Source organism: Pseudorasbora parva, chromosome 10, assembly GCF_024679245.1.
Source record: "Pseudorasbora parva isolate DD20220531a chromosome 10, ASM2467924v1, whole genome shotgun sequence".
In the NCBI taxonomy this organism is placed as follows: domain Eukaryota; kingdom Metazoa; phylum Chordata; class Actinopteri; order Cypriniformes; family Gobionidae; genus Pseudorasbora; species Pseudorasbora parva.
In genome coordinates this window covers 20,788,761-20,802,025 of record NC_090181.1, presented here as the reverse complement: position 1 = coordinate 20,802,025, position 13,265 = coordinate 20,788,761, and the positions used below count along the sequence as shown (strand labels likewise).

The window sequence follows — 13,265 nt, the reverse complement described above, 5'->3', positions numbered from 1 at the left end:
ATAAGCTATACAAGATGCAACTATTTTTTTATTGTCAGTTATGTCAGTTTAACATAATCTAAGTTGAAATAACTTAAACATCCAAGTTGATTATACTTAAAAATTTCAGGCTGTGACTTTTTTTTTTAATTTTTTTTTTTTTTTACAAAATATACAGTGGTTATAATTTATGGAATCACTTGCAGAATTTGTAATTTGTAATTTTTATCATATAAATTCAAGTGTTGGTTGGTATGGATAAGTGTGGTTTGCGTAACTGCATACATTTTGGCACAAGTGTGTATTTTTAGGAATTCCTTTAATAAATATATATTTACAAATGGCACAAAAAAGTTAAATTTAGCACCTTTTCTGCTTCTGTATATTATAGAGACAACTGGATAAATGAGGCAGCTATAATTGTGTGGGTGTGTTGGTATGGATGTCAGGGTGTGGTTTGTTGTGTGCAATAAAAAAAAGTGTGCGTGTATGTATGTGATATTTATGAGAAAAACTACTGCAAATCACAAATCCAACCGCTGCGTCCCAGTAGAGCTTGGGTGGCATCTAATAGGGAAAATTTGGTACGGCACCTAAAAGAAATCTTACTGAAAGCTAATTTTTTAAGATCAAACTTGGAACGTGTTTAGATTTATAGCTTTGGTTTTCGAGCAGTTTTTGAATCAACATGTTTTATTAAACATATATTTTATATAAAATAAAGTTCAGAAATACTGCCCTGATCATGTCAAGGATCAGCCAAATTTCCATGTTCCATATTAAAAGAGGAAAATAAGATCAAAGGCGCCTTTTACCCCAGGGCACATTTAGCCCCATTGTACACTACATTGTACACTTTATAACCCATTATTATATGGAAAATCTACCTATTAAGCTCACCAAAGTACATTGAGACATTTTAGTGCAAAGGATGGGTTCAGTATAATAAGTTATGTTAAAATAAAATATTAATCTCTCACAAAATAATATTACATTTTTATTATTTTATGACGAAGGCATTTAAGATGTGCATCATTAAATGCAAAAAGTCTGGCTGTGCTTAATGGGTATGTTTGTACCCTTAAAGCACACCCCTGTTGCCATTAAGCTTTATTTTTTATTTTAAACAACATTACTAAAGAATAATAAAGATTAACTTGAAGCGACAACCATCAGTTAATATTTAAAGTTTGTTTTTGAACTACATAAACATTCATTGTGGATGAGCTTAAAGCAAGCACGCTGGTCTTATTGGAACAGCAAAAAAAATGTATTAATAAATATTATTAAATAAAATTTAAAAGGACAATTTTGCTAATAAAAAATCTAGGCATGTATTAAGTTCATACATATTTAAATATGGACCGCTATGAAAATAATATATGAAATTAATACTTTTTCTTATTTATATCACACTGAAGCTGTCTTTAGAAAATTACAGCAGTGTAAAACCACAGAACATCAACAAACTGAACATTTATAATATAATGGATTTAAAAGTACAATACAGTAATGCCTGTGAAGTAATATATTAGTGTAGCAAAGTCTTTTAGAGAGTAAGCTAACAATGTTCTCTAGCACCTGCGTTATGTTGCTTAAACTATTTTTTGGATCTAACTGTAATTATTTTCCAAATCAAGGTTCCAGGTTATACTAGGCAAAAATCTAAATATTAATCTCTTAATTTTACAATAAGAAGTTACAATTACAAAATAAAAGGCTTAAACATTTAAAACAAATGCACATTTGAGGGGTTACTTTTAGGTGAAAGTTTTCAGACAGCTTTCAAAATGGCCGCCAGACACTGTGAACACACAGATACCCATATAGCTTGATATCACAGGAGGTATATAGTAACAAACACATCAAACGGTAAAGACATCAAGTAGGAGGATAAATTTCAAGACATCAAGTAGGATGATTTTTTTTTTCTTTTTATAATCTGAGCTCAAATATAGTAGTGTGCCTAATGGGTATGTGTGCTTAATGGGTACTTGAGCTTAACAGGTACGTTTGCCCTATATGTTTGAACCAATTATTAAAAGTATTAGTAAAGGGACTATTATTAAAGGTACTAGTCTCTATTTATGTCAAAAGCCTGTGAATGAATCTGCATGTGCTCAGAGCTTACATATTCATATGCATATGCATGTGTTAGAAAAATAAAGAGCATTTCAGGTTTTGACCTTTATTCCATACAATAAGGTATGGGCATCCTCTGAGACCAGTGAGGTCAGCTGTATGCCTCTTTGCACAAGATGCTCACATTGACTCATTAAGGCTCTTTTTATCTCCCTCCCAGATTCACCTGCAACCTCGGCCAATCATTGCCATGGGAACTGCTCAGGTAATTGTGCCGAGGTCATTCACGATTGGGTTGGCCAGACTCAAACACAATACCCATGCTTCTCGAGAGACCCAAATTTAACCTGATGTCACTCACAAAGATCAGGCACGAGATCATATGTGTTCACTTCGGCCTTATCTTTTAGCAGCATGTGCAGGACAAAGTATCTGCCTAGCCTGACTTGCTATTAGTTTCGTCTGTCCTTCTCTCACTCCCTTCACTTTCTTGTTTATTCAGATCATTAAACCGTTGAATCAATCTAGTTAACCAAAATGTCTTGCTCACATGCGTCTCTAACTGTCAATCTAAATAATGTTTCAGAACTTAATTAATCCATCTCACATTACTGGATATATGACATCCCTAAACTGTTTATTCACATTTATTAATTCAGTGGCTTGTCAAGTTCGTCAACCTTTTAGAGGTTTCTTTTCTCAGCACCTGCTCCCCACATGGAGGTGTTGGGCTGAACTGCTCTGAGCGGGACTGGGAGCAGATCCATCTTGTATAAAATGCTTGGTTTCCCATTCTGGATTACACCGTATGAGACAATTTAATGAAAAGAGAAGATTAAAAGAAAGTGAGCGGGGGAGACAGGGAATGACACAGATGGAACTGGTAAGAATGAGAGCGGGAGAGAGAATAGCATCTCCATCTTCATTATGGAGGTAGATTCCTCTCTACGTCTGGCTGAAAAACAACCTCCTCATTCCAAACATCCAGTATACTAGACACATTGTTTTGCTCTATAGAATGCAGGGTTGCAGAAGTGTGTCTGCACAGCACAGTTCATATTGATTGGTCATTTGTGGGAAGAATTCTTTTGACCTCCTTGGATATTAGAAATGTTATCAGAAATGCTGTGTGTGTTTGTGTTTTTAATGATAATATTATTTATTTTTACATAAGTAAATATACAGTGTCACTTTTAAAAAATGAGAACAACATTTCAAGTAGAAATTTCAAATATATGTCAACTATCAAATATACTGGACGTTTAGACTCTGAGTTTTATACTAACATGCCCATATTTTCATATAATTAATAATGTAATAATGATAGAGTGTGTGTATATATATATATACTAGGCATGGTACATGAAAAACACGTTCGGTTCACTTTTCTCGCTTCAACTAATGCGCAATGTAGTCTCGTGCCTGTCAGTTACCTCAGACAGTGAGTGTCCTTTTTTACGCAAAATAAGAAGTGTGTGTGTGGACATCCAGTAAAAGACAGTAAAAGTGGAGTGCTGCAGGTCACGTCACATGTAGAAAATGGCATATGCGAGAGATAAGGAAGGCTGGCCGGAGTTGGAGGATGCGCCTGCGTTGTATAACGCCGACTTTACACTGCACACGCAAGCAGTGTGTTGGAAGGGCAGAAGTGGGTATGGAGAGCGGGAGCCGTGCACGCCCGTTGTGCTTTCGCAATTGTCTCGCGCAGTAGAACCGCGGCTCGTGTATAGCAAATACATTCTGTCACCTTTTCCGGTGTTCTTCTCTGATACCTGTCATTCTCGTGCTTTGATTCATAATGGGCAGCATATATCTGCTGCAAATGCGATGTGTTCCCCTCTGTCCAAAAAAACACATATGCATTAACATGTTGTATATAAGTATAGTTTACATGATAATGTAACATTAAAATTAAAGGGGTGGTAAAACACGATTTCACTTTTCTAACTTTAGCTAGTGTGTAATGTTGCTGTTTGAGCATAAACAACATCTGCAAAGTTACAACAACGACAGGTAGGGAACTACAGCTTTTTCCTCAGACTCGCTGACATCAGCAGCTATAATATTTACATAAACCCCTCCTCCGAGAATATTAAATAAGGGGGGCGAGTCCATATTGCAATGCAGACGAAACTACTGTTATTTTCATCTGGATTGTAGGTCCACTTTGTTCAGCCTTCCTAGGGACAGGGGGTTAGGGATCAATGGTTAAAATTTAAATCTCGCTCTCTGTGCTGCACATTTTCACGGAGGAAAATGTTCCCTGCATCGTACGATCACAATATATGATTGAAACGTTCAGTGATCAACAGCCAAATTCAAAAATGTAAATCTTCTTTAGCACGTTGCCTGGCGCTGAGCCTGAGCCAGAGTGAGAGACTGACTTGAGCTCAGTGTCTTTTAATGTTTATTTTAGAGTTACACTTCAAATTACATTTGAAAACAAATCAGAAAAATGTCACATATCATTCAGGAGCAGTGGATGATCTTTGGTTGTAAATCCAGCATGCTCCATCTCCATCAGTGTTTAAACATATACCAGCGGCCGGACGCCCACAGCCCGTGATAACTTTACCGATCAACTAACACAATCATTTTCTACCCTGTTCCCTCACGTAATGTCACATAACATATATCAGATGAAGTGGATGATCTTGTGTTGTAAATCCAGCAGGCTCCGACTCCCTGTCAGTGTTGAAAACATGGGATGGCGGCGCCTCACTACAGCTCGTGATAACTTGCTGATCATCAAACACGTGAACTAGGCGGTTAACGAATAAGAACACAGTTGGGCCAGCAAACTAATCTGAGCCCATTGTGTATTTTTGAGGGACTGGTTTCATAGAACCCATTACAAGGAGGTACAGAGCAGTGTAGAATAAAGGTAAAATATATGAAAAATAATGCAATTTTTTAAAAATGAACACGTTACAGTGCACCCCACAAACACAATCAGGCCTTCGAAAGAATGTGTTTTACCACCTCTTTAAGATAAGCTTCTAGTTTTAATAATTTAAACAGGCCTTTGAAGCTTGGGCAAAAAGCTGCTCACACTGAATTAAAGCCACAGTGCATTGTTCTGATCAAAATTGACATGATTTCATGAACATTTTTACGCCAATGTGTTGGACTCGGTACGCTGTGTAAGCAGGAGACAGCCAGTTATGAAACAACTTCTATATGATATAACTTTTTTAAAAACTGTATCCTAAATTGTGGATAATTTAACTAGGCCTATATATCATATGCTGAAGTAAATTTCTGGAGTGTTAACAATAAAAAGAAAAAAAGAAAAAGAAACGCACAGAACCGAAAACCGTGATGCTAAAACTGTGATACGAACCGAACCGTGGGTTTTGTGAACCGTGCCACCCCAAATACACACACACACACACACACACACACACACACACACACACACACACACACACACACACACACACACACACACACACACACACACACACACACACACACACACACACACACACACACACACGCACACGCACACACAGCTTGTTTTGAATCAGGAAAAATGGGCAAGTGTAAGGATTTGAGGGAGTTTGACAAATGCCAGATTGTGATGGCTAGAGGAGAGTCAGAGCATCTCCAAAACTACAGCTATTGTGGGGTTTTCCTGGTCTGCAGTGGTCAGTATCTATCAAAAATGGTCCAAGAAAGGAAAAGTGGTAAACCGGCGACAGGGTCATGGATGGCCAAAGGCTCATTGATGCACATGGAGAGCTATGGCTTGCCCGTGTCCGTGTCCAATCAAACAGCTCAAATTGCTAAAGAAGTTAATGCTGATCCTGACAAAAAGGTGTCAGAATACACAGTGCATGGCAGTGTGTTGTGTATGGGGCTGTATAGCTGCAGACCAGTCAGGGTGCCCATGCTGACCCCTGTCCACCACTGAAAGCACCAACAGTAAGCATCAGAACTGGACCATGGAGCAATGGGAGAAGGTGGCCTGGTCTGACGAATCACGCTTTCTTTTACATCACGTGGATGGCTGGGTGCGTGTGCGTGTGCGCGTGCACTGCTTACCTGGGGAACACATGGCACCAGGATGCACTATGGGAAAAAGGCAAGCCAGCAGAGGCAGTGGAATGCTTTGGGCAATGTTCTGCTGGGAAACCTTGGGTCCTGCCATCCATGTGGATGTTATTTGACACGTACCATCTACCTAAACATTGTTGCAGAGCAGACCATGTACACCCTTGCATGGAAACAGTATTCCCTGGTGGCTGTGACCTCTTTCAGTAGGATAATGCGCCCTGCCACAAAGCACAAATGGTTCAGGAATGGTTTGAGGAGAAAAACAACAAGTTTCAGATGTTGACTTGGCCTCCAAATTCCCCTGTGGGATGTGCTGAACAAACAAGTCAGATCCATGGAGGCCCCACCTCACAACTTACAGGACTTTAAGGATCTGCTACTAACATCTTGGTACCAGACAAAACAGCACAACTTCCGGGTTCTAGTGGAGTTCATACTGTGACGGGTCAGGGATGTTTTGCCAGCAATGGGGGACCAACACAATATTAAGAGGTCTTAATATATAGGTCATAATGTTATGCCTAATTTGTGTATATGTGACCCTGGACCACAAAACCAATCATAAGGGTCAATTTCTTGAAATTGAGATTTATACATCATCTGAAAGTTGAATAAATAAGTTGAATAAACAATATTTGTGCGAGATATCTGGAATCTGAGGGTGCAAAAAAATCTAAATATCGAGAAAGTTGTCACGATGAAGACCTTAGCCGTGCATAAAACTAATATATGATAGGAAATGTACAAAATATCTTTGTGGAACATGATCTTTACTTATTATCATAATGATTTTTGGCATAAAAGAAACATTTATAATTTTGACCGTTACAATTTTACCGTTAGAAAAAACGTTGGTTAATGTCACAAATATAGCCCCCCTCATGAATGAATGAATAAATAAATAAATAAATATGTACGTATACACACACATAAATAATCTATTTAAAATGCACCAATACAGTTTTCACAATTAAACTTAACATATTCTGTAACAATTCCCATCTTTGAATTTAAATAAACAAATGAGGTATGGAGAGGAGAGAGTGGAAAGATTAAAACGCAGGAATAGTATCATGTGATGTGCAGAGTGCCTCTATACGGCTTCAGAGAGCCTCGAGGAGGAGACATCATTTTAAGAAGAGATCAGAGCAGAGGATGCATATTCATGCTGATGGGCAGCAGGACGTGTATGTTTATTAGCTGTCAGTGTAACGGACAGTAGGGGTGCGTCAGTGTGTATGTGCGTGTGAGTGTGAAGTCATTAGCTCTCTGTTTCTTGCCAGAGGGAATAGTCGTGTTCATCTCACACGGTCACTAATATTCAGGCAACACGATTGAGATTTGGTGTGTGATAGACCCAGCAACCCTGCTAATGACCACAGCCATGTCGCAAAGCACTTCCACTGCCCTGCGAGCAAGTGCGTATGAGTGCTTGCGGATCAGAGAGATGAAAGAGAACTAGAGACAGAGAAAGAAGTGATAGATTCATCAGCTCTGACGGGTACATTTGAATCTGTTGAATGTGTTGATGTTTGTGTGTTTTTGAGAGATTTAATGAACTCTGAGCTATTTGTCTGTGTGTGTGTTAAAGTATCTTGGCCATGTTCCATATCAGTGCCTTCAGTTCCAAAACACAGCAGGACCCAACAATCTGTCGCTCATCTTGTCTCTGTCTGTCTGTCGCTCTCACTCATCTCGCCTACAGTCCACAAAATCTTACGGCATACATTTCTGCCAAAAATGGTGCAAAATACTATGCATGTCTATCAAGCTAACACGTCCAGGTAGAAACTGGTGCCCAGAGGGGGGTTTAAAAATAAAGGACAGTATCCAGCATACTGTATAGTGTGCCAATAGTGGTTCCATGTAACTTTAACTGTTGTGATATTTTGGGGGCACTTATTTTAAAGGGATACTTCACAGCTTTTTCATATAAAACTGTTATTCCGTTAACTAAAACAGTGCGTGCACTTAATCGCTCTGACTACTAAGCCCAGTTCATTCACTAGGTTACCAAACAGAGATCAAGTTAGAAGCAACCAAAGACCTCCACGTTTTCCCTATTTAAAGGGTTAGTTCACCCAAAAATGAAATTGATGTCATTAATGACTCATACTAATGTCATTCCACACCCGTAATACCTTCGTTCATCATCGGAACACAGTTTAAGATATTTTATATTTTAGTCCCAGAGCATAATGCAGTCTATGCACACTTTACTGTCCATGTCCAGAAAGCTAATAAAAACATCATCAAAGTAGTCTATATGTGACATCAGTTGGTTCATTAGAGTCTCTTGAAGCATCGAAAATACATTTTGGTCCAAAAATATCAAAAACTACGATTTTATTCAGCATTGTCTTCTCCTCCATATGCCTCCAAAAAGAATCAAACGGTTAATGAATCAGTGAATCATTCAATGATTCGGGTCGCTAATGTCACGTGATTTCAGCAGTTTGGCAGTTTGACGCGAACCGAACTGCTGAAATCACGTGACATTAGCGACGACCCGAATCATTGTGTGAAACATCACTGTGTTTCGATGATGAACGGAGGTCTTACGGGTGTGGAACGACATTAGGGTAAGTCATTAATGACATCAATTTCATTTTTGGGTGAACTAATCCTTTAAATACAGTTACACACATTGTTGAACGATCAAGTATGATGACGCTTTTCTAAGCAGATTAAAAGAAGAACTATAATGTATGGCGGAATATCATTTCTGAGAGTACTTCGACTCGGCACAGTAAAAAGTCCCGGTTGAAAGATCCTCCCTCACATATCCCCCTTCCTCTCTCATTTCTGTCAATAGGGGTAAGTGTTATTCCAAAACCGTTTCACAAAACGGACTTGGGCCAAGTGCAATAAGAATCTTGTAGCCAATCAGCAGGTAAGGGGCCTGTCTACTATTGATGGTGAAAAGAGAGCGCAGTGCATGCATAAAGTGCACGTCATTATTCAAAACACAAGACACATAATAACGGACATTATCGGAGAACTAATATATGCTGGCTTTTGCTTCACTATGCTTTGCTTGTTTGTCCATTTGTGATCGTATTGTGGCTCACTTCAGCAAAGATAAAGAGCCGTTCATTTCCACACCGTATGGAGCATCTAAATCTCCTCACTGTCTGTTTCAACCGTCAGCTCACAAAATGTGTCCGACAAGTAAGATACAATCCTCCTAATATGTTTGTTTCTTCTTTTCCTGATCTATATAACCCATATCCGGTCATAATTGTAATATGTTGTTAGCTGGACTATCGTGCTCGTTTACTATCGAGTTGTCATGAGAACGGTTTGTGTTTTTGCGATCGCTATAACTCTAATCTTGTCATAATTGTAATATGTCGTTAGTTGAACTCGTTCTCGTGTACTATCGAGTTGTTCATGAGAACAGTTTGGGTTTTGTGAATGTTATTACTCTAATCTTGTCCTAATTGTAATATGTTCGTTAGTTGGACTGTCATGCTTGTGTACTATTGAGTTGATCATAAGAACAGTTTGTGTTTTTGTGATTGAAGTGGTGACTTTTTCATTAAATATTCGACCTGGATTAGTAACACACAGATTCTGCCATGGTCGTTGCCTGGGTAATGTATGTGTGGGGCGGAGATATCAAAACACATGCATTGCCCTTTTCCAGAAGACAACCAAGATGAGAAAGCTTTGGAAAATCACAGCATTGCAAGCCGGGTTTCCCGATAGCATGCTAAATACTGCTTTTAAAATATCTATGTCATTCTCACCCTTTCACAAGATTTCCACTCACCCGCTTTACATCTTTTCCAAACGTCTCACTGTAACTGGTCCCCAGGATCTCAAACTGGACATGAGAGTTCGCGCCATTGCTTCGGAAGTCCATTAAACCAGTGAGCCCAGAAATCCGTCCCTGAAGAGAACGACAAATAAGACTTCTGTTCAGAAAGAAATTCATCATTCAAACCAGACCAGTTGTATTGAACACTATTGAACATTACTAGGCTGAACTGAAGAGAACTGAACCAGATCAGATTAAGTGTAAGTGAGATTAATTGAAAAGTGACTTTAGACCTTTTGGATGGTGTCCAGCATGGACCAGCCTCCATTCCAGGGCTTGGTTGACTTCCTCATGCAGTTCAGACTGGCCATGCTGTGCCACTTTCTGTCCTCTAACTTCCGGTAGAAGGCATTGGCCAACATCAGCACGCTGTCATACAGGTACAGACTAGACACCTAAAGACACATACACCAAACAAATGTTGTAATTACATTTGTATTTTTTTTCTTACATGCACATCTCACAGCAGTTACACTTAATAACCTGACAATGCATGTGAACATCTAAAAGAGATAGTTCTCCAAAAAATGACAATTCTGTTATCATTCATTCTCCCTCGTGTATGACTCTCTTCACACTCCAGTCCAGTAGGCGGCAGACATGTTAACCTGCTTCTTCATAGTGTTGTACAGTTTGCAGACGAATCATGCGTTTGAACTGTTTTTTTAAGCGAACAGGCTGAACCTCACTTTATGTTTTTTGCTGGTTTATGTAAAAAGGTGAATTGGTCAAGACTAGTTTATTCACTATAGATGTAAAACACCTGCTTCATATCATTATTGGCTGCTTTAACAATAGCATTGCGTATATGTGACATCATTGTGTTATTACGTAAACTAAATGGTGAATCGCTTTTTGAACCGGTTCATTGAAAAAAAACTCTCCAAAAGAACCAGTTTGTTGAAAAGGATCGAGCTGAGTCTGAAATCACCCCCTATTAGAGGGGACAGCCATTTGTAGTGGTGTCCGAAACCATAGTGGACGTTATTGAGAGCACTCATTCCATCCCACAATATAGTGTACCACTGATGTAAGCCCGGTGTATGAACTCAGTGTCCGAATTCCCTCACTCCAATCAGGTGTCATTAACTCCTTCAAGTGGACGTGAATGAGGGTATAGGGGATGATTTTGAACACAGCATTAGACCATCACTACTACTACTACTACTGGCATTTTAAAGTCATACCAATGTAAAAATTTGAATTTATGCCTCCTACTGGACTGGAGTGTAAAGCGCAAAAGAAAGCACTAGTGGAGACAGCAATTGTACTATACAATTCCTACAATTCCTTACATTTCAGATTGTTTTTCATCATATTTTTCCATTTTCGCCTTCTGAGTTCTGCAAAAGATGAACTTATTCAATCTGCATATGTCTTGTGTGGATATCTGTTTAGTAATTCCAAAATATCATGCAAGCGTGGCCTTAATAATAATAGTTATCAGTGTTTTGTTGTACATCAGTGCACTCAGTCCTTAATAAGGATGCCTACACACTAGCGTTTACGTCAGAGAACAATGCAATTGTAACAACAACGACTCATGAGTTTAATGTCTCGGGGAATAATTAACTCAAAAGGGATTTAATATTCAATATTCATGAATTTATGAATATAATTTGCCAGTTGTTCATTACGTATTAAAATTTTCCGATAGGGAAAATTGTTTAATTAAATACAAGTAACCCTTTATGGAATTGCTTGAACTTATCCTACTAAGTTTGTCCTGCAAATTAGTTATAGACTTTTCAAATCAATTCTCAATAAAGGGATTACTGCTTTACGAGCGCATAAGAAACATTAACTTTACTGATCAGGATAAGTTCAATATTTCAAATGGTCATACAGTTTACTTTACTAACATAGTAGCATAAGCAGTTAGGTAACGTTTAGATCGCAAGTTTCATTGACTTTGTGTATGTGGCAGAATAACAGATTCAACTCATTAAATGTCTTTCGGAGGTTTAATAAACACAGACTAAAAATAACACTACAATTCACACAGAAAGTACATACTAAATATGCAACAAGAGAGTAGAAGTATAGATATTAACGAAAGAATACATAAAAGAGAATAATGAATAGACTGAAGTTAGAGAGAGATAAAAGAGAGAGAGAGAGACAAAGAGAGTGAGGGGGAGAGAGAGACAAAGAGAGTGGGGGGGGGTAAGCAAGGCATGCTTTCCTTCAGTTCAACCAAATACGACCTTCACGGAGTTAATTTATCCCAACGGGAGAATAACACACCCTCTTTACAGCAGTAAGAAATAGAATACTTGCATTCTTTTTGGTTTCGTTTTGGCTTCTCGCTTGTGTGCGTATGTGTCTCTGCGTGTTCAAATGTCCTGCATGTCCGGCGGTCCTTTCCGAGGTTGGGAGGGAAGCGGCTGTTTGCTTTAGCGATGCTTCGTGTTCTTGAAGATCGGATTGTAGAAGAGAAGATTTTTGGAAGAGATGAGGCCTGCTTGGAGGGCCTGCATTGGTGGCCTGGCTCAAGGGCCAGCCACGATGACGTGTTGGTTCAGCCAGCGAGAGAAGAGAGAGAAGTAAGAGAACAAGAAGAAGAGGAGGAGGGCATCCGAGGTCCTCCTTTTATGGTCTGGCCGTAGTCCCACCCTCCAGGGTTAGACTTAACCAATGAGAGTGTTGGGATTTCCCGGCGGGAAATTCCTCAGCAGACTTTATTGCTCTTTGTTTGAAGGTTCGACTCAGTGGGTCTCTGAGTCTTCATACTATAATTAATGCAACAAACACACACTGCATTTTCTGAATAAGTGATATACCTGGAAGTGTAAGTCGTGAAGTGAGCATTAATTTGATAGGAGACATGACATATATGAGGTTATCTGAACTAGTACTTTGTTAAGACACAGACAAAAAGATGCAAAATACCATACAGAAGAAACATTTTACAAAACAATTATGTGTTTACATATAATGTCCTGGGGTGCATGTTCATTTATAGATGGTTTGTCTATAATTTGAGGCAAAAGCTCTGTGTCTCTGTGTCAAAAGCTCTGTGGCCACATTCTTTCCGGCCATAAAAGATCTTATCAGATGGTTTCCAGGGTGACTGAAGAATCTCCCTCTGTTGTGTTGGGGGGGAAGGTATGCTAGTGAGCACAACTTTCAAAACATATTTGTTAAATGTAACTGGAGATTGTGTGTTTGATTCGCCTGAGTCGCTACATAATCCCCCCTTTCGCTAGTTGTTGTCCCTCCTATGGACAACAACGAGCGATATCAAAGATTCAGGAAGATCAGACACACCATAGCCATGTTAGGCTCCAGTTGTTTGTGTCTCCGGAAGTGATGGTCGTTC

The 13,265-nt window shown here is 38.9% G+C and overlaps 1 protein-coding gene across 4 annotated transcripts in view; it reads right to left on the bottom strand.

The window, feature by feature from the left end:
* grid1a (glutamate receptor, ionotropic, delta 1a) overlaps positions 1-13,265 on the bottom strand; it is a 386,141-nt gene that overhangs the window by 41,758 nt on the left and 331,118 nt on the right. For all 4 annotated transcript variants that reach the window (XM_067455445.1, XM_067455446.1, XM_067455443.1 and 1 more), the window contains exons 7-8: positions 10,177-10,338; positions 9,896-10,015 (exon numbers count right to left, since the gene is read on the bottom strand). In XM_067455445.1, the coding sequence (XP_067311546.1) occupies positions 9,896-10,015; positions 10,177-10,338 (282 nt within the window). The remainder of the gene's footprint in view (positions 1-9,895; positions 10,016-10,176; positions 10,339-13,265) is intronic.